Source organism: Macaca fascicularis, chromosome 14 (genome assembly GCF_037993035.2).
Source record: "Macaca fascicularis isolate 582-1 chromosome 14, T2T-MFA8v1.1".
Taxonomy (NCBI): domain Eukaryota; kingdom Metazoa; phylum Chordata; class Mammalia; order Primates; family Cercopithecidae; genus Macaca; species Macaca fascicularis.
In genome coordinates this window covers 70,472,661-70,491,880 of record NC_088388.1, presented here as the reverse complement: position 1 = coordinate 70,491,880, position 19,220 = coordinate 70,472,661, and the positions used below count along the sequence as shown (strand labels likewise).

General features: G+C 45.0%; 2 protein-coding genes and 1 non-coding gene across 11 annotated transcripts in view; 2 read left to right on the top strand and 1 right to left on the bottom strand.

Moving 5' to 3' along the window:
• The window catches only part of NUP98 (nucleoporin 98 and 96 precursor), a 120,330-nt gene extending 106,852 nt beyond the window's left edge, over positions 1–13,478 (bottom strand). For 7 of the 9 annotated variants that reach the window (XM_045370328.2, XM_045370331.2, XM_045370329.2 and 4 more), the window contains exons 1-4: positions 13,313–13,478; positions 4,237–4,340; positions 1,943–2,044; positions 1,660–1,836 (exon numbers count right to left, since the gene is read on the bottom strand). In XM_045370328.2, coding sequence (XP_045226263.2) covers positions 1,660–1,836; positions 1,943–2,044; positions 4,237–4,312 — 355 coding nt within the window. In that variant the 5' untranslated portion in view covers positions 4,313–4,340; positions 13,313–13,478. Of the gene's footprint in view, positions 1–1,659; positions 1,837–1,942; positions 2,045–4,236; positions 4,341–12,886 lie in introns of all 9 variants that reach the window. The other 2 variants (XM_074014555.1, XM_074014554.1) reach the window with 2 other exon arrangements.
• LOC123568910 (U7 small nuclear RNA) lies at positions 3,553–3,611 on the top strand. The gene has a single exon (XR_006692463.1). It is a non-coding gene; the product is annotated as a U7 small nuclear RNA (small nuclear RNA).
• Positions 13,479–13,659: 181 nt separating the features above from the next.
• The window catches only part of PGAP2 (post-GPI attachment to proteins 2), a 29,095-nt gene continuing 23,534 nt past the window's right edge, over positions 13,660–19,220 (top strand). The window contains 2 exon segments of the mRNA XM_015435395.3: positions 13,660–13,853; positions 13,856–13,924. Coding sequence (XP_015290881.1) covers positions 13,784–13,853; positions 13,856–13,924 — 139 coding nt within the window. The 5' untranslated portion in view covers positions 13,660–13,783.

Here is a 19,220-nt window from a genome sequence, read left to right as displayed (position 1 = left end):
CAGTCACTGTCAATTACTTTACAGAAACTATTTAAAGAAATAGCAAATCCTTGGATTACTTTACGTTTCCAAAAAGCTGAGTTTAAAAAAAATTACACATAAATGAATTTAATGGTTGCTAAGGAATATATTGCTGAAAGTATCAGAGACTTCTGAAGAAGTTATGCCAGCTGCGGTGGCTCACACCTGTAATCCCAGCACTTTGGGAGGCCAAGGCGGATGGAACACGAGGGTCAGGAGTTTGAGACCACCCTGGTCAATATGGTGAAACCCCATCTCTACTAAAAATATAAAAATTAGCTAGGCATGACAGCGGGTGCCTGTTAAGTCCCAACTACTCGGGAAGCTGAGGCAGGAGACTCGCTTGAACCGGGGAGGCAGAGGTTGCAGTGGTGAGCAGAGATCACGCCACTGCACTCCAGTCTGGGTAACAGATCGAGACTCCATCTCAAAAAAAAAAGAGGTTATATATATGGTGCCAATTTACTAAGCAATAGAAATGTATTGCCAATATTTAGAATTAGTAACATCCTAATTACCACATTAAAAAGTACTACGATTTCTCACTGGCAAACTGTTACTACTTCTTTCTAAAACATGTCTTAATATATAGTTTAAAGCAAATAGGCACATTTCTTTTGATTTACTACTTTAGACTGTATTATATATTGTTATGGTTAAATATTTCAATGTTATACAAACAACTTTCCCTCTGGAAAATACTGATGGCTGGCTAACTATTCATTCTTCTTTTTTTTTTTTTTTTTGAGACGGAGTCTCGCTCTGTCGCCCAGGCTGGAGTGCAGTGGCGCGATCTCGGCTCACTGCAAGCTCCGCCTCCTGGGTTTACGCCATTCTCCTACCTCAGCCTCCTGGGTAGCTGGGACTACAGGCGCCCGCCACCGCGCCCGGCTAATTTTTTGTATTTTTGGTAGAGACGGGGTTTCACCGTGGTCTCGATCTCCTGACCTTGTGATCCGCCCGCCTCGGCCTCCCAAAGTGCTGGGATTACAGGCGTGAGCCACTGCGCCCGGCACTATTCATTCTTCTATACCCTTGTGCCAGGAATGGCATCATTTGATAAGGCATACCTGATGAACTAGCAGTGGTTGCCTCAAAGTATAGCGCTGTGTGGAGAAGTATCCCCCAAGACATGTTTGGACTTAAAGTGAAAAAAGCCATCAAATAAAAACATCTGCATGGACAAAAAATGGAGGAGTAACCATGTCATGTCCAATATGTCATTCCTGCTCTAGTCTCTTCATGCCAAATATAAAACAGAGACAAGAAGGTGCCTCTGCAGCACAATATGGCTGACTATAACATATTCCTCCTTGAAATTCTCCCATCTTAACATGAACTACACTACTCTGACCTGGCTTTTCACCCTTTCTCTGGCCATTCTACATCAGGAGGCTCTTCCTCTGCATATCCCTTAAGTAACAGTACTTCAAATTTCCATCCTTATAGAGATGTAGATGCTGTCTTCCTTTTCAGCCTATTAACCTTTTCAGTACATATTGAAGTTTTCCTCTTCCCATATTTTTGCCAATTAGCGGGAAAAGAGGGTAGATGAACATAGAAAAAAGGAGAAAAGACAACACATTCAATAAGCAAACCAAATTATTAGATGCAGAGCTCCAGCAATATCCTACTTACTCCCAAAGCCAGTTGGTTTATTTTGTGCAAAGGCATTGTTTTGGGATGAGAAAAGACTGGTCCCTGTGCTTGCAGTTCCAAACAAGGTATTTGCTGTTCCTGTTGATGTACCAAACCCAAAACCAGTGCTTGTGGAGGTAGCTGGCTGGCTAAATGAACTGGTTCCAAATAATCCTCCTGAGGAGATGGAGAAGGAGGGAAAAAGTTAAGTAGATCAGAGCCGCTAAGTCAATGCCTATACCAGCTACAAACAAACCAGTTATATCACAAATGAAGACCCTACCTGGTTTAGTCTGTGAATTTCCAAACAGGCCTCCAGTATTGTTGCTAGAACCAAATGCAGATGTTCCAAATGCCCCTCCACTAGTAGTGCCAAAGCCAGTATCTGCAAAAGCAAAATCCAGATTAAATTAGAATTTAGAATAAAATCTGCATAAGATGACCAAATGAAAAGGCATTTTAATATTTCTTAAACTTCTGAATTTGAACTACTAGCCTAACTGAAAACATTTTTTCAAACTCCCATCAGAGTATGAATTACAGAGTAAAAACCAAGACACAGACATTTTATTCATTGTCCCCAGGGTAAGTATGAAAATTTGAAGTCAAAAGGAGTGACTTTTCAATAAAAGTTACAGATGTTCATAGGTTAAAAAAATAAAAAAAGTGCTGGCCGGGCACAGTGGCTCACACCTGTAATCCCAGCATTCTGGGAGGCCAAGGCAGACGAATCATTTGAGGTCAGGAGTTCAAGACCAGCCTGACCAACATGGTGAAATCCCGCCTCTACTAAAAATTCAAAAAAATTAGTGACACTCCATAGTCACTGAGATAAATGGTCTTTCATCAGGGGAACACATCAGAACAACCTGGGAAGCTTTTTCAAAATACGCACGTCCAGGTTGCAACTCCAGAAATTCTAATTCTATAATTTTTGATGAGATATGTATTTTGAATAAAACTTCCAAAGGTGACTGTGACGGGCACTTTTAGTTAAAAACCACAGACATGGATCTAGAGTTCTCTAAAAACGAGGTCAGGAGCCACTTAAGAAAACTTCCTTGCCAGGCGCGGTGGCTCACGCCTGTAATTCCAGTACTTTGGGAGGCCGAGGTGAGCGGATCACGAGGTCAGGAGATTGAGACCATGCTGGTTAACACGGTGAAACCCCATCTCTACTTAAAATACAAAAAAAAAAAAAAAATTAGCCGGGCCTGGTGGTGGGCGCCTATAGTCCCAGCTACGTGGGAGGCTAGGCAGGAGAACTGCTTGAACCCAGGAGGCAGAAGTTGCAGTGAGCCGAGATCGCGCCACTGCACTCCATCCTGGGTGACCGAGTGAGACTCCACCTCAAAAAAAAAAAAAACAAAAAACAACTTCCTCTATTATTAATTTTATTAGGTATGATAGAGGCTTGTTAGTTATGCTTCTTAAAGAATCCTTAGCCCAGTGCCATGGCTTATGCTTGTAATCCCCTCGCTTTAGCAGGCTTAAGCAGGAGAACTGCTTGAACCCAGGAGGTGGATGTTACAGCGAGCTGAGAAAAATGAGCCAGGCATGGTGGTGTGCAACTGTGGTCCCAGCTACTTAGGAGGCTGAGGTATGAGGATTGCTTGGGTCTGGGAGGCTGAGGCTGTAGTGAACCATGATACTGCCAATGCACTCCAGCCTCAGTGAAAGTGCAGGATCCTATCTCAAAAAATAAATAAATTTCATCAATTAGAGAAAGTTTCTGGGATTTAAAATATTCTGTTAAGATGCTCTCCTCCCCCTGGAAATAAAGAGATAAAAACAAGACTGGGAAAATGCTCATTGTTAAAGTTGGGATATAAGTACACAAGAGTTCATTATACCATTCTTTCCAGCCTTGGATGAGTATAAACATTTTTAACAAAGTGTCACAGTTCTTTTAGAATTTGTCTAGCAGGGTTCCCGGTTTTTACTGGAAAAAAAAAAAATTTTTTTTGGGGGGGGGGCTTTCTGGTAAAAAAAAAAAAAAAAAAAAAAAAACAAAAAAAAAACAAAAAAAAAAATCTCCAAAAAAAAAGTTTAAATGTAAATAAGGATTGCTACAGGCAATTAGTCATATACGATATTGTATAAGACATTAGTCATGTACAATACTGGGTAGGAAGGGAGTTAGATCTCAGGAGGGTTGATGGGGATTAGACACTTCCACATTTTAACATTTCTGTGACATTTGAATGTCACATCATGTTCACAGGGTAAATTCCAGGGCAGTTGTTTCATAACTGCATTTTAGACTTCAACATTAAAAGAATTATTTTCTGGTCTGAAAATCAGTAACAAATTATAACTTTCTGTTAAACAAAATAATGCAAATATTTTAAGTATCTTCTACTGATGATCAGAAGAAGGCCATGAAAACTTAGAATTTATTTCTACTTCCTTAAACACTGTTAAAGAGATCTTATCCTAGTTATTTTTTCAAGATGACTTTGCTATAAATACGAAAGTATAAATAAAATTCCCACCTAAAGCTTATCAGAGTGGATTTGTTCTTAGTAAGAAGAGAGTAATTAAGGTTTCCCCCTCTTATCCTTTTTAAAAACTTACTCTGTCCAAATGTTGAAGTTGTGCCAAAGCCACCTGTGCCACCCCCAAAGGGTGTTCCAAATGATTTGTTAAACATCTTCAAAATGAGTCTTTGTTTCAGAAAGCTGGGAAAAAGAAAACATTATCACTCTCTTAAAGACCACAAAATGGAATGTAATTGTTTTAGAAAATCTATCATTCCACAAACTTAGGCCTATTCAAACTATCGTATACACTCTCATTCAATATCCTCAAACTGTATGATAAAATAAACCTTGTAAAATGATCCTTAATCTACAACGTTCGAGCCGAACAGTAAGGTTAAACTTCATAATTTGAGGTAAAACTTTAGATCCCAACATTAACCATCCATTTAAAATAATGTTTTCAATCTTTTTTTTTTTTTTTACCTAAGTCCCCTTTTTAATCAGTAAGTATTTCAGATGTACAAGGCAAGGTGTTTGTATGATCCACCTAGGAGGTTATGAATCATACCCATCAAAAATTATAACCACAGTCTGTTACCCCAACCACCTAAAAAGCTAACATTTTTGTCAGGTTTTCTTTTTTTTTTTTTTTTTTTTTGAAATGGAATGGTATGCAGTGGCTCACTACAACCTCCTCCTCCTGGGTTCAAGTTATTCTCCAGCCTCAGTCTCAGAGTAACTGGGATTACAGGCATGTGTCTAATTATTTGCATTTTTAGTAGAGACAGGGTTTCACCATGTTGGCCAGGCTGGTCTTAAACTCCTCATCTCAAGTGGTCCACCAACCTGGGCCTCCCAAAGTGCTGGGATTACAGGCATGAGCCACCGCACCCGGACAAGACTTTATTTTCCATAGTTTGCATTGCAAAGTTTATTTTTCCCCTATCTTCGAGGGATATAAAACATGATAATAGTAAATGTTTTTCAAATTATGCATGCCCTGCCTTCCATCTCTAAATCCCAGAGATTCTGGTGCCCTGATATTCTCTATGAGATTACGTTTTAAGACTATTCTCTATGGTCCCCTACTTATCTATCTTCTACTTCTAAGATTACAGAAAACCTTTGATGAAAATCCCTCACCTCTGGCCAGGCACAGTGGCTCAACCTCTAATCCTGGCAGCTCGGGGGGCTGAAGCTGGCTGATTGCTTGAGTCCAGGAATTTGAGACTAGCCTGGGCAACATGGTGAAGCCCTGTCTCTACAAAAAATCAAAGTTGGACTGGTGTGGTGACAGAGGACTGTAGTCCCAATTACTTGGTTGGCTGAGGTGGGAGGATTGCTTGAGCCCAGGAGATGGAGGTTGCCGTGAGCCATGATCCTGCCACTTCCCTCCAGCAAAGGTGATAGGGTGAGACCCTGTCTCAAAAACAAACAAAAAAACCCTTACCTTGGCCAGGCGCAGTGGCTCACACCTGTAATCCCAGCACTTTGGGAGGCCAAGGCGGGTGGATCACCTGAGCTCAGGAGTTCGAGACCAGCCTGGTCAACACAGTGAAAGCCGGTCTCTACTAATAGTACAAAAATTAGCCAGGTGTGGTGGTGCATGCCTGTAATCCCAGCTACTTGGGAGGCTGAGGCAGGAGAACTGCTTGAACCTGGAAGGCAGAGGTTGCAGTGAGCTGAGATTGCACCACTGTACTCCAGCATGGGTGACAAGAGCGAAACTCTGTCTCAAAAACAAAAACAAAAACAAAAACCCTCACCTCATATAAATTATTTCACTCCTGTATCCAAACTATGCACCTGGTTATTTAATGAACTGGACCAAACTGTTCCAAGAACGACTACAAAGAAAAGTTTGGTTACCCCCCAATCTGAATAAAAATAGCTGTCTAGTTTACTCAAAAGAGCTTCCCCCCTCCATAAATTTTCCTTAAATTTAGATGCCTGCTACCTCTTTTTTTTTTTTTTTTTTGAGACGGAGTCTCGCTCTGTCGCCCAGGCTGGAGTGCAGTGGCGCGATCTCGGCTCACTGCAAGCTCCGCCTCCCGGGTTCACGCCATTCTCCTGCCTCAGCCTCCCGAGTAGCTGGGACTACAGGCGCCCACAACCGCGCCCGGCTAATTTTTTGTATTTTTAGTAGAGACGGGGTTTCACCGTGGTCTCGATCTCCTGACCTTGTGATCCGCCCGCCTCGGCCACCCAAAGTGCTGGGATTACAGGCGTGAGCCACCGCGCCCGGCCGATGCCTGCTACCTCTTATCTGCCAGTAGACAATAGGTTAATAAGTAAACTACTTTCAGTATAAAAACTCTGAAAACAGCCAATCATGCTTATCTGGATTTTGTGACAGGTATGATGATTTTTCTATTATAGCCACACAATGTATGTAGAGTAATCTTTTCTTCTAGGAAACTCACGCCGTGTTCATATAATAGAATTAAATATTACATTTTGAGGTCTTCCCCAAATTCTAGTGTCCCACTAACACTTCTAGTCGCTCTAATACCCAAACATTTTGCGCAACATTGAAAAAGATAAGGCTGTTCCTTAAATAAATGATGCTTTACAGAAATATTCTCTCTCCTAAAATTCCCTAGGAAAAAAAATTAAATAGTTATTTATCTCAATATCCAAAAATTGAGTAACTCCTTCGATTAAACAAAGCTCACTAAAACCAGTGGTTCTAGAGGGCCACATCAGAATTAGGTGGCAAGCTTTTCAAAATACAAACTCTGGCCAGTTACAGTGGCTCACATCTGTAGATCCCAATGCTTTGGGAAGTTGAGGCAGGAAGGTCTGTTTAAAGCCAGACCAGCTTGGACAACAGACCAGCTTGGACAACACGTCTCTATTAAAAAAATAAAACAAAATGCAAACGAGGCATGGTGGTGCATACTAGTGAGGTTGAAGCTAGAGAATCACTTTAGCCCAGGAGTTCAGGCCTGCAGCAAGCTACGAATGGTGCCACTGCACTCCAGCAAGCAAGCAAACAAACAAAAATACAAATTGCCAGGCTCCATTCTAGAAATACTGAACCAAAATGTCTAGGGCTGGGGTATAGACATTTGCATTCAGAAAAAGTTCAAGTTACTCTAAAGCACACCCTTGGCTGGGTGCAGTGGCTCATGCCTGTAATTCCAACACTCTGGGAGGCAGAGGCAGGCGGGTCACCTGAGGCCAGGAGTTTGAGACCAGCCTGGCCAACATGGTGAAACCCTGCCTCTACTGAAAATACAAAAACTAGTCGGGCGTGGTGGTGGCACCTGTAGTCCCAGCTACTCAGGAGGCTGAGACAGGAGAATTGCTTGAACCCTGGAGGTAGAGCTTGCAATGAGCTGAGACCGTGCCACTGCACTCCAGCCTGGGCAACAGAGTGAGCCTCCGTCTCAAAAAATACAAATGAACAAAATAAAAAAATAAAATAAGGTTATGGCAAAAAACGATGGATTTTTGGCTTCTCATGAAAAACCTGATAATTAACCAAACTATGACTAAAATCACTTCATGTCAATGACAGGCTGGAGCTTAGTAGCAATTCCCTCTATTTACCTCTCTTCTGTGAGAGCATGCACTCTCCAAAGTGCCACAATACCCACCCAATATCACTCATTTACATCAACTGCCTGGTTCCCGTGGGTTTTCAGTTTGTGACTACTGACACAATCAGAGAAAGAACATGTAGCATTTTACTTCCTCTATTAACAATAAGGCTGGATGCAGTGGCTCACGCCTGTAATTCCAGCGCTTTGTGAGGCCAAGGTGGGCAGATCACTTGAGGCCAAGAGTTTGAGACCAGCTTGGCCAACATGGCAAAACCCCATCTCTACTAAAAATACACAACTCAGCTGATAGCAGTGGTGCACACCTGTAATCCCAGCTACTTGGGTGGCTGAGGCAGGAGAATCGCTTGAACTCAGGAAGTGGAGGTTGCAGTTAGTTGAGATCACGCCACTGCAGTACAGTCTAGGCAACACAGTGAGACTCTGTCTCAACAAACAAATAACAGAAGAACTAGATAATACAGATATTTGTATTAACTATTTTCCACTCCATTTAGATTTTACTCCAAAAATGTAGTAAAATCCATTAAAAAAAAAAGTAATCCTAGAGACAGAAATAAACCCATTAAAGTTTAAAGGCATATCACACTTAAGCCCTTATCCTTTCAAATATGTTAAACTGGCCCAAGCTGAAACCTCCCCCAGGAAGAAATACAAGATAACATTTGAGTTCTTACAATGTCCCAGGCACTGTTCTAAATGCTGTTTATGAATTATCTCATGTAAACTTCCCAAGAATCCAATGATGTAGGTATTTTTATCTCTATTTTACAAGGATGAAATTAAGGCACAAGAATCTATTTGCCCAAGACAAAGCTATTGTTGACCCCAGCGTGGCCGATGCTTCTAGAATCTAGAGCCTACAGCTCCTAGAGAAAGAACACTGCTAATTAAAGGGAAATGACCTTGCATTCACTATCAACGAGGAACCTACAAAACCAACATTTGGCACCACAGATCCAGCACTATCAGGAAAAGACACTTCTCTGGCAAATATGTGAGTTCTAGTTACCAGAAATAATCTCTTTCATGGAGTAAGGATAATGTATAAGGCATACATACCCATGGCAAAGATGAAATTTACAACAAAGATTAACTTTTCTCCTTTTTTTATGAACGGACTTATACCCGTTGCAGTTTTTTCTTTTTGGTATATTTAAAAAGAAAAAAGAAAAATGAAATTGTGTTACATAGAAAAGAGAACTTTAACTTTACCCTTAATTTTACTCTGTTCTCTATGCTCAAAAATCTCCTAATTCAGATTCTCAGATACAAGAAGTATACCTTATAATACACATCAGTAGTCCAATCAATGGACAAATATTCTGACACTGTCCAAAGTGAAGTTCTATAAACTGATATACTGCTTTACACATCTAACTTTTATGATCTCTGTAACTCTGGGTACAATAACAAAATTCAGTTTTCTACCCAGAAAAGTGGTGGATATCCTGAAATGTGGTCAAAACAAAACAAACAACTCCAGGCAACTGTCAACTTTAAGACTATCTGAAAGACGCATATATGCACGCTTCCCAAGACATTTCCAATTTGCTGCTAACTCCAGACACAAATGATAAGTAGTTTTTCCTCTCCACTTCATTAAGCTCCTTTGTATCAAAGCCAGCAAAGAGCAAAAACAATAAATGTGTGTTAGATGAATGGATTAGTATAGTACTTCCCACTTGACAAAGCATTTTTTCATACGTCCTCTCATCTAATCTTCACGAAAATACCAAGAGGCAGGGATTATCACACACAGTCAAACTGAATGAAAATTTTTGCCCTAGACAAGAGGGCTGGGAAAGGAGGCTGGGTGGAATTCCAGGAAGAAGAGATTAATTAGCCTAATGTAACCTAATAACATATCCCAACAAAACTATCTGGAACCTTCTGTTTTACGGTATCCTCCCTAGGATAGATCTTTGATCAAGCCATTCCCTTGGTTAGAACATCATATCCTCTATAAGGCTAGGCATGGTGGCTCACGTCTGTAATCCCAGCACTTTGGGAGGCCGAGGTGGGTGGATCACCTGAGGTCAGGGGTTCGAGACCAGCCTGGCCAATATGGAGAAACGCCGTCTCTACTAAAAATACAAAAATTAGCCAGAAGCGGTGGTGCATGCCTGTAATCCCAGCTACTCGGGAGACTGAGGCAAGAGTCGCTTGAACCCGGGAGGCGGAGGTTGCAGTGAGTCAAGATCACACCACTGCATTCCAGCCTGGATAACAGAGCAACACTCTGTCTCAAACAAAAAAAGAACACCATACCCTCTCTAAAAATCATCTCCTGGGTATCTGATGGGTAGAGGTAGGAATGTCGCTAAATATCCTACAATATACAACAGAGGCCCCACGATAATTATCTGGCCCAAAGTCTCAAAAGTTCCAAAGCTGAGAAACCTTTCTCTAGAGCCATACTGTGCCAAATACTTAGGGTCAATTTCAAACAAAAAGAATGCACCAAGTTCTCAGGAAACGTTTACCTACCTTGCCTCTAATATGTACTGTTTTTTGTTTCGTTTTCTTTTTTCTTGAGTCAGAGTCTCGCTGTCACCTAGGCTGGAGTGCAGTGGCACATCTCAGCTCACTGCAACAGATGCTCACTGCAACCTCCGCCTCCCGAGTTCAAGCAATTCTCCTCCCTCAGCCTACCGAGTAGCTGGGACTACAGACGCATGACGCCAAGCCTAGCGAATTTTTTTTTGTTTTTTTTTTAAGTAGAGACGGGGTTTCACCGTGTTGCCCAGGCGGGTCTCGAACTCCTGAGCTCAGGCAATCCACCCGACTCGGCCTCCCAAAGTGCTAGGATTACAGGTGTGAGCCACCGCACCGGGCCTTTGTTTTGTTTTGAGACAGGGCCTCACACGGTTTCCCAGGTTGAAACTGCAATCACAGCACTGCAGTTCCAACTCAATCTCCCGGGCTTGGCGATTCTCTGATTTCAGCCTACCGAGTAGTTTGAGTACAGGTGCAAGCCACCACACCTGGATAATTTTTGTATTTTTCATAGAGACAGGGTTTCCCCATGTTGCCCAGGCTAGTCTTCAACTTCTGGGCTCAAGCAATCCACCTGCCTCGACCTTCAAGGTGCTGGGATTACAGGAGTGAGTCACCATGCTCGGCCAATACTTATCGTCAAATCTCTGAATTTCTTATTCCCCTAACCTTTCAACAAATTGCATAACTGCATATAGTCTCATTATTGGAAATTAAACATTTGTACCATCATTCTTTACTTTCCAGGTTAACTACCACCACATAAATCATATTACAAGAAAATAATAACTAATTTTTTCAAAGCTGTACATTTCGTTCCTTAAAAATTCTGCTTGCTCTATCTAGAACCTAGTAGACATAAACAAAGTCAGGTACCAGCTAGACGCAGTGGCTCATGCCTGTAATCTCAGCACTTTGGGAGGCTGAGGTGGGGGGCGGCTTGAGCCCAGGATTCAATACCAGCCTGGGCAACATAGCAAAACCCCGTCTCAACCAAAAAAATACAAAAAAAATTAGCTGGGTATGGTGGTGCACACCTGAGGTCCCAGCTACTTGGGAGGCTGAGGTGGGAGGACTGCTTGAGCCCAGGAGGTTGAGGCTGCTGTGAACCGAGACTGCACCACTGCACTCCAGCCTGGGTGATAGAGTGAGACCCTATCTCATTAAATAAACAAACAAATAAATGTCAGGTACCAAAGTATCCTATAACACATAAACAGCAGAAACCATCTTATCTGGGCCCCATATTTCAGGAGCCTCTCTCTATTGACTACTGCCAGGTAAAACTCCTCCATATTTGTCTATTCATTCAAGTAAACACACTTACTGAGGGCCTACTACATGGCAAGCAACTGGACAACAAAGATAAGATGAAAATATTTACCAGCCTAATAAAAAAACAGCTAAAATAAAAATATGTTCTATAAATACAAGTATCAAATAAGTGTTATGGAAGCTTGCAGAGGAGAGAATGCCAAGAACAGCTTCCCAGAAAAGGGTGATGCTTGAACTGAGAAAATGTCATGGAAAACATACCCTGTTCACACTTTACTATTTAGACTACGGTTCTCTTCTGCACTACTAGTTTTGAGTTTATGCTTTGTCATCTAAACAAGAGCAAAGTAACAATCTTACTGATACGAACAGAACCAAGTGTCAACTAATTCAATTTCATCAAATCTGAAGAGTCAAAAATAATAATTTTACCCAAGTATTTCCCAGTACCTTTATCCTGTCCAACCTCTAGTTTTGGTTTTTAAATACCCTAACTTCCTTCACCAGGTAAACATACTGTAACCCAGTTAACTCGAGTTTCTTCTTGAATTTTGTTTCTTCTTGAATTTATAAGACCGTCACAGGGAATGATCACGGCTCTTTTCTTTCTTTATTCCAGTTAGCTTCTTCCTCCAAAACGGAGTTTTATTTCCTCACCTTATTCTACTATAATACTTCACTTTGAATTCTGTACCTGAAAGGAGCCATGAGTTCCAAGGTACAACTACTACAAAGGGACTCCTGCCTGGCTTTCTAAGTCTTGTCAATGAAAATTTCCTGCTTTCTACTCCAGTAGTTATAAATCCCTAACTGACTCCGAATCCTCATCAGCTGACACAAGTCAAAAAATTCAGATTTAGAAAGGGAAATAATGGCTTGTAGTTTTATCGATTTGTTTCCAATACATAACAACGATGACATTCTTTAACCATCTTCTAAGTTTAGTTCTCGAGGTCCAGGTTAGGGTACCACTAACAAAGCTTCCACCTTACCCGTGAACACAGCTGGTAGCAACTAAATGGAAAACGCTATGAAGACTACATCTACGTCTAGCTACCTAACGTCCATGCCGCACCGACCTCCCATAGGGAATTCTTAATAATGGGAGACTGAAACATTCAGGGAGGGTGAGGTAGTAGAAAAATTTTTAGACTGTCAAAGATCCGGCATTGACTAATCCTACCTGTTACTCCGGGCCTCGATTTCCCCTATCTACAAAACTGAGGTAAGGTAGGGGGATTGACTCAATTTCTAAAGTCCTTATGGCTACAGTAATCCAGAAACTCAATCTTTCTCATCTGGCTTTACACTGAACACGTGGGAAAATAAAAGAACCTTTTGCTCCACCGAACCGACTCCTATTCTCAGATATTATCTTAAAAATCTCACAAACTTCAGACTCACCCTAATCCTCGGGGTGCCCATTTTCCTTATGGAGAAGCCAAGGCAAAATAAAGCCCAGTCCCACACGACGGTCAAGGAAGTGCGGGCAGACAGTATTCAGGGTCTCAAGGCGCTGACTCCGGAAAGGCCAGCCCACCGTGGGGTCCTTACACCACCGAATGAATGAGTACAACCAGACTCTCGTGGGCAGCAACCGGAGACCTCCAAGCCTAGACCCCACTGATGTTCATTCTCTCCCAGGGCCTCCAAAGCCGGACCTCCCGGGCTCCGGGTCCTGGGCCCCGCCCCTCTCTCAGGCCAGAAGGTGCGCGCCGCTGCGCGAGACTTCGGCGCGGAGAGGCCCTGGGACGCCCCGCGCGTCCGCCCGCCCGGAAGAGAGTAGAAGCCTGCCGGTCTCGGCCGCTGCAGCTCGGGCTCCCGACTTACCGCGGTTCGGTGGGGAAGGCGAAGTGTCAGGAGTCCCGACCCAGGCCCGTCTGCCACCCGCCGCTCACAGAGCAGCGCGCGGCCCCCCACGAAACCGTCGCCGCCGCCGCTACCACCACTACTACCGACCGCCGCCTCGGGCGCAGCGCGCAGAAGGCCCGACTGCGTCACACGCCGCCCGGCGTCAGAGGCTCGTTGCGGGCGCTCCGCCCTCGCCGTCCGCACATTGGTGGTTGCTGCCGCCACTCTGGGTCGACCCTGTTATTCATTGGGCAACGCGTCTTTTGAATCCGAACGTGGGGGCGGTCTTCGGGGGGGGGGAAGGGGCGAGAGGGAAGAGGAGGGGCACAAGGAGTTCGGGGAGGCACAGGGGTGGGGCGGTGAGAGGGCCGTGGAGTCCCGCCCCTCGCCGCCGCGGTTGGCGGGAGCGAGTCGTGACGTCACACAGGGCCTCTCGATGTGGGCTTGTGAATGGCTAGATTGGGAAGCACCGGCGGGGTGTCGGGAAGAGTGGTGACGCAACATAGAGACTCCGCCCCCTTCTTGGAGTGCAGCGACTTGGGCTGAGGGAGCTCGGGCCAATCAGAGGGACGGCCCCAGAATGGTATGGTAACTATTCGACCCCTTCCTTGCCCCGATCCGCGGGCGCTGCTGGGAAGGCTTCCTAGTCTGTCTGCCCGCACTTCCTGCCCAGACCACGTGCGGAGCCTGAGGGCCCTCTTGGGAGGTCTGTCTGTCCAAAGAGTTTGCCCGAGGCTGCTTCAGGGCCCTAGATGCTGACCCTATTCTCTCCTGACCCATGCTTGCCCCAGCACATTCTTTCCCTCCTTGAATTTCTAGGATAGACATTAGGAGCATTAGAGATGCCCTAAGGGCCTGGCCCACCAAAAGGCCTGGTACAAATGAGGTTTGTTGGAACGTCTTTCCCGGTTGCACTTGGAGAACCCTTACCTTTTTTTTTTTTTAATTTTAAGATGGAGTCTCGCGTTGTCGCCTAGGCTGGAGTCCGTTGGCGCAATCTTGGCTCACTGCAACCTCCGCCTCCCGGGTTCAAACGGTTCTCCTGCCTTAGCCTCCCAAGTAGCTGGGATAACAGGCGCCCGCCACCAGGCCCAGCTAATTTTTGTATTTCTAGTAGAGACGGGGGTTTCACCGTTTTGGTCAGGCTGGTCTCGAACTCCTGACCTCAAGTGATCCACCCGCCTCGGCCTCCCAAAGTGCTGGGATTACAGGCGTGAGCCACCTCCCCCGTGAACTCCTACTTTTTTTTTTTTTTTAGATGGAGTCTTGCCCTGCCCCCTCTGTCTTCCAGGCTGGAGTGCAGTGGCACTATCTCGGCTCACTGCAATCTCCGCCTCCCGGGTACAAGAGATTCTCCTGCCTTACCCTCCCGAGTAGCTGGGATAACAGGCACTCCCCGTGGCGCGCGGCTAATCTTTGTATTTTTAGTAGAGATGGGTTGGCCAGGTTGGCCAGGCTGGTCTCGGACTCCAGAACTCAAGTGATCCGCCCGCCTCGGCCTCCCACAGTGCTGGCTTTACAGGCGTGAGCCACTGCTCCCAGCCGAACCCCTACTTATTCTTAAAGGACGGGTATTTCAAATGTTCCCATCTTCTCAGTGATACATTTGCCAGGCTTTCCCAGCGAGTTGAGCTAATGCTTAGGCAGGCCTCTGTTGAAGTGTTGTCACTTTGTATCCTCTTATTTACCCTCGGTTTTCTGTGCCTTGGGCTCTTGAAAGTCCTCCTGGGGCCTAGCCCAGAGCAGAAGACTGATACTACAAGAGTGAAAGGTGGGCATTTTCTAGAAACTAGACCTCTTTAGTGACTGAGTCTCACAGCAGGAGCTGTGCTCAGAAAGCAAAGCATATACTGGCCAGACTGGTGGCTCACGCCTGTAATCCCAGCACTTTAGGAGGCTGAGGTGGGCAGATCACTTGAGGCCAGGAGTTCGAGACCAGCCTGGCCAACATGATGAAACCCTGTTTCTACTAAAAATAGAAAAATTAGGCCGGGCGCGGTGGCTCAAGCCTGTAATCCCAGCTCTTTGGGAGGCCGAGACAGGCGGATCACGAGGTCAGGAGATCGAGACCATCCTGGCTAACACGGTGAAACCCCGTCTCTACTAAAAATAAAAAAACTAGGCCGGGCGCAGTGGCTCACGCCTGTAATCCCAGCAGTTTGGGAGGCCGAGGCGGGCGGATCACGAGGTCAGGAGATCGAGACCATCCTGGCTAATCCGGTGAAACCCCGTCTCTACTAAAAACTACAAAAAACTGGCCGGGCGAGGTGGCGGGCGCCTGTAGTCCCAGCTACTCGGGAGGCTGAGGCCGGAGAATGGCGTGAACCCGGGAGGCGGAGCTTGCAGTGAGCTGAGATCCGGCCACTGCACTCCAGCCCGGGCGACAGAGCGAGACTCCGTCTCAAAAAAAAACAAACAAACAAACAAAAAAAACTAGCCGGGCGAGGTGGCGGGCGCCTGTAGTCCCAGCTAGTCCGGAGGCTGAGGCAGGAGAATGGCCTAAACCCGGGAGGCGGAGCTTGCAGTGAGCTGAGATCCGGCCACTGCACTCCAGCCCGGGCTACAGAGCAAGACTCCGTCTCAAAAACAAAAAAAAACAAAAAAAAACAAACAAAAAAAATTAGCCGGGCGAGGTGGCGGGCGCCTGTAGTCCCAGCTACTCGGGAGGCTGAGGCAGGAGAATGGCGTGAACCCGGGAGGCGGAGCTTGCAGTGAGCTGAGATCCGGTCACTGCACTCCAGCCTGGGCGGCAGAGCCAGACTCCGTCTCAAAAAAAAAAAAAAAAAAAAAAAAAAAAGCCTGTAATCCCAGTTACTCCGAGGCTGAGGCAGGAGAATGGCGTGAACCCAAGAGGCGGAGCTTGCAGTGAGCCGAGACCGCGCCACTGCACCCCAGCCTGGGCGACACAGCGAGACGCCGTCTCAAAAAAAAAAAAAAAAAGAAAGAAAAATTAGCTAGGCATGATGGTGGGCACCTATAATCCCAGCTGCTTCTCGGGTTCCTGACGCATGAGAATCGCTTGAACCCGGGAGGCGGAGATTGCAGTGAGCAAGGATCCTGCCAGGCACTCCAGAGTGATCTCCAAAAAAAAAGAAAAAAACAAAACAAAAAAACCTCCACCACCACCTCTTTGTGGGACATCAATGCAAAATTGAAATGGGCTTTACCTCAAATGTAAACGTGTTTAAATACATCTGGGTTTTTGGTGATGGCAAGGGGTTAGAGGTAATTGATTTATTTGTTTAAAAAATGGGAGGCTGGGAATGGTGGCTCACGCCTGTAATCCCAGCACTTGGGAGTTCAAGGCAGGAGGATCACTTGAACCCAGGAGTTTGAGACCAGCTCGGACAACATAGTGAGTCCCCACCTATACAAAACATTAGCCAAGGCCAGGTGTGGTGGCACGTGCCTGTAGTCCCAGCTACTTGGGAGGCTGAAGTAGGAGGATCATTTGAGCCCAAGAGGTTAAAGCTGCAGTGAGCTGTGATTATAGCCACACCACTCCCGCCTGCGCAACAGAGGGAGACTCCGTCTGGGAAAAAGAAAAAAAAAGTGCTGCGTTGTAAAGATGGAATAAGATAGTGGATGAAAGAAACATGGTAGATTGTAGGTGCTCAGTAGATACTTGAAGGAAGAAAATCAATATACGGTTGGCCAAATAGTAAAGTTACTTTAAACATCTGACTGCAGCCATCTTCCCCCATCTCCTCCATCCAAAACACCCCTCCTTTACAACCACACTCCCTTGCCTTTGCTGGACTTTAGAAAGTCACAAACTCTCCCTAGATAGTTACAGTGGCTTCATAACTGCCCTCTAGAACCTTGAATTTCTTGCCCTTTAATCTCTAAGCCCAATTATTTTTAAGCCTCTCCTCTACTGACTTATTTTGGTATTCCCTAAGGCAAGGCACATAGTAGTTACACATTAGATAGTTGACGCACGAATGAGTGAAATATTTTCTTCAGTTGGGGATTAGTAGTAGAAGTGTTGGACTTTGAGTCAGAGAACCTGGTTTAAATCTGGATGCAGATTTAATTTAATTCTGTTTAATTAATTTAATTTAATTAAGAAATTTGGGCCAGGCAGGATGGCTCATGCCTGTAATCCCAGCATTTTGGGAGGCCAAGGCAGGCGGATCACGAGGTCAGAAGATCAAGACCAGCCTGGCTAACATGGTAAAACCCCGTCTCTACTAAAAATAGAAAAAATTAGCCAGGTGTGGTGGTGGACACCTGTAGTCCCAGCTACTCGGGAGGTTGAGGCAGGAGAATTGCTTGAACCTGGGAGGTGGAGGTGGCAGTGAACTGAGATCGAGCCATTGCACTCCAGCCTGGGCAACAAGAGTGAAAGTCTGTCTCCAAAAAAAAAAAAAAAGAAAAGAAAAGAGAGGAAAGAAAAGCAAAAAACGTGGGCAGATTTCCTAATCCCTCTGAACCTCAATTTTCTTTTGTATAAAATGGGGATAACAACCATATTTGCCTTACAGGGTCGTAGTGAGAATTAAACGAGAGAATACATTTAAAGCACTTAGCATACTACCTGGCACACGTACGGCCTCAATAAATGGTATTGTTTGCATTGTTTAAAAATGTTGCCGGCTGGGCGCGGTGGCTCAGGCCTGTAATCCCAGCACTTTGGGAGGCCGAGGTGGGTGGATCACGAGGTCAGGAGATTGAGACCATCCTGGCTAACACGGTGAAACCCTGTCTTTACTAATAAAATACAAAAAAATTAGCTGGGCACGGTGGCGGGCGCCTATAGTCCCAGCTACTCGGGAGGCTGAGGCAGGAGAATGGTGTGAACCCGGGAGGTGGAGCTTGCAGTGAGCCGAGGTTGCACCACTGCACTCCAGCCCGGGCGACAGAGTGAGACTCCATCTCAAAAAAAAAAAAAAAAAAAAAAAATGTTGCCGGGCACGGTGGCTCACTCCTGTAATCCCAGCACTTTGGGAGGCTGAGGTGGGCAGATCACCTGAGATCAGGAGTTCGAGACCAGCCTGGCCAACATAGTGAAACCCCATCTCTACTAAAAAAAAATAAAATAAAATTAGCAGGCATAGTGGCATGTGCCTGTAATCCCAGCTACTAGGGAGAGTGAGGCAGGAGAATCACTTGAACCTGGGAGGTGGAGGTTGCAGTGAGTCAAGATTGCGCCACCACACTCCCAGCCTCAGCCTGTGTGACAGAGGGAGACTCTGTCTCTAAATTAATAAATAAAAATGTTGAGTTCCCATTCTAAATATTCTAAGATATGGATTCTGATACTGAAAGAGGACTCAGAAATGTCCTTTCTTTTCTTTTTTTTTTTTTTTTTTTGCTATAAAATGGTTCTGAAAGAAATGTCTTGAATGAGTGAGCAAATGAGTACATTCAGTCCAAAGTACAAATAGGTGTGCAGGAAAATAGTACATACTTGTGGAAAGACTGGAGGAATACCTACTGGATGAGGAATACTGCAGGGAAGAATTTCCTGTGACTTTGGTGATTTCTAAAGATACATTGTTGGGTGCTTTGGTAGCCAAGTGGCCCATGGCTCATCATTCCCAGGATTCCTGGCTGGAGAAGGACATCTTTGTGAAGCCAGGGGTTCCTTCCCACGCTCCTACTCTGTCTAAATTCTGATAACACCTCTTTTAGGTATCATTATCTTCCTTCTTCCATTCTGAAGACAAGGAGTTTGATGCATGCTTACAAACCCTTTTGGAGCCAAGCCCTGTCTGGACATCATGAGCCCAAAGATGTCCACAGCTCAACACTATTCTGGCCAAGGAAAGTCCAGCTTTGTCCTAGGAGCCCCAATCTCATACACATGACTTGAGAACTCACTGTATGCAGCTGTGAAGGATTGGTGGTTAGGGAGGAGACAGACCTGTAAGGAATGCAGAAT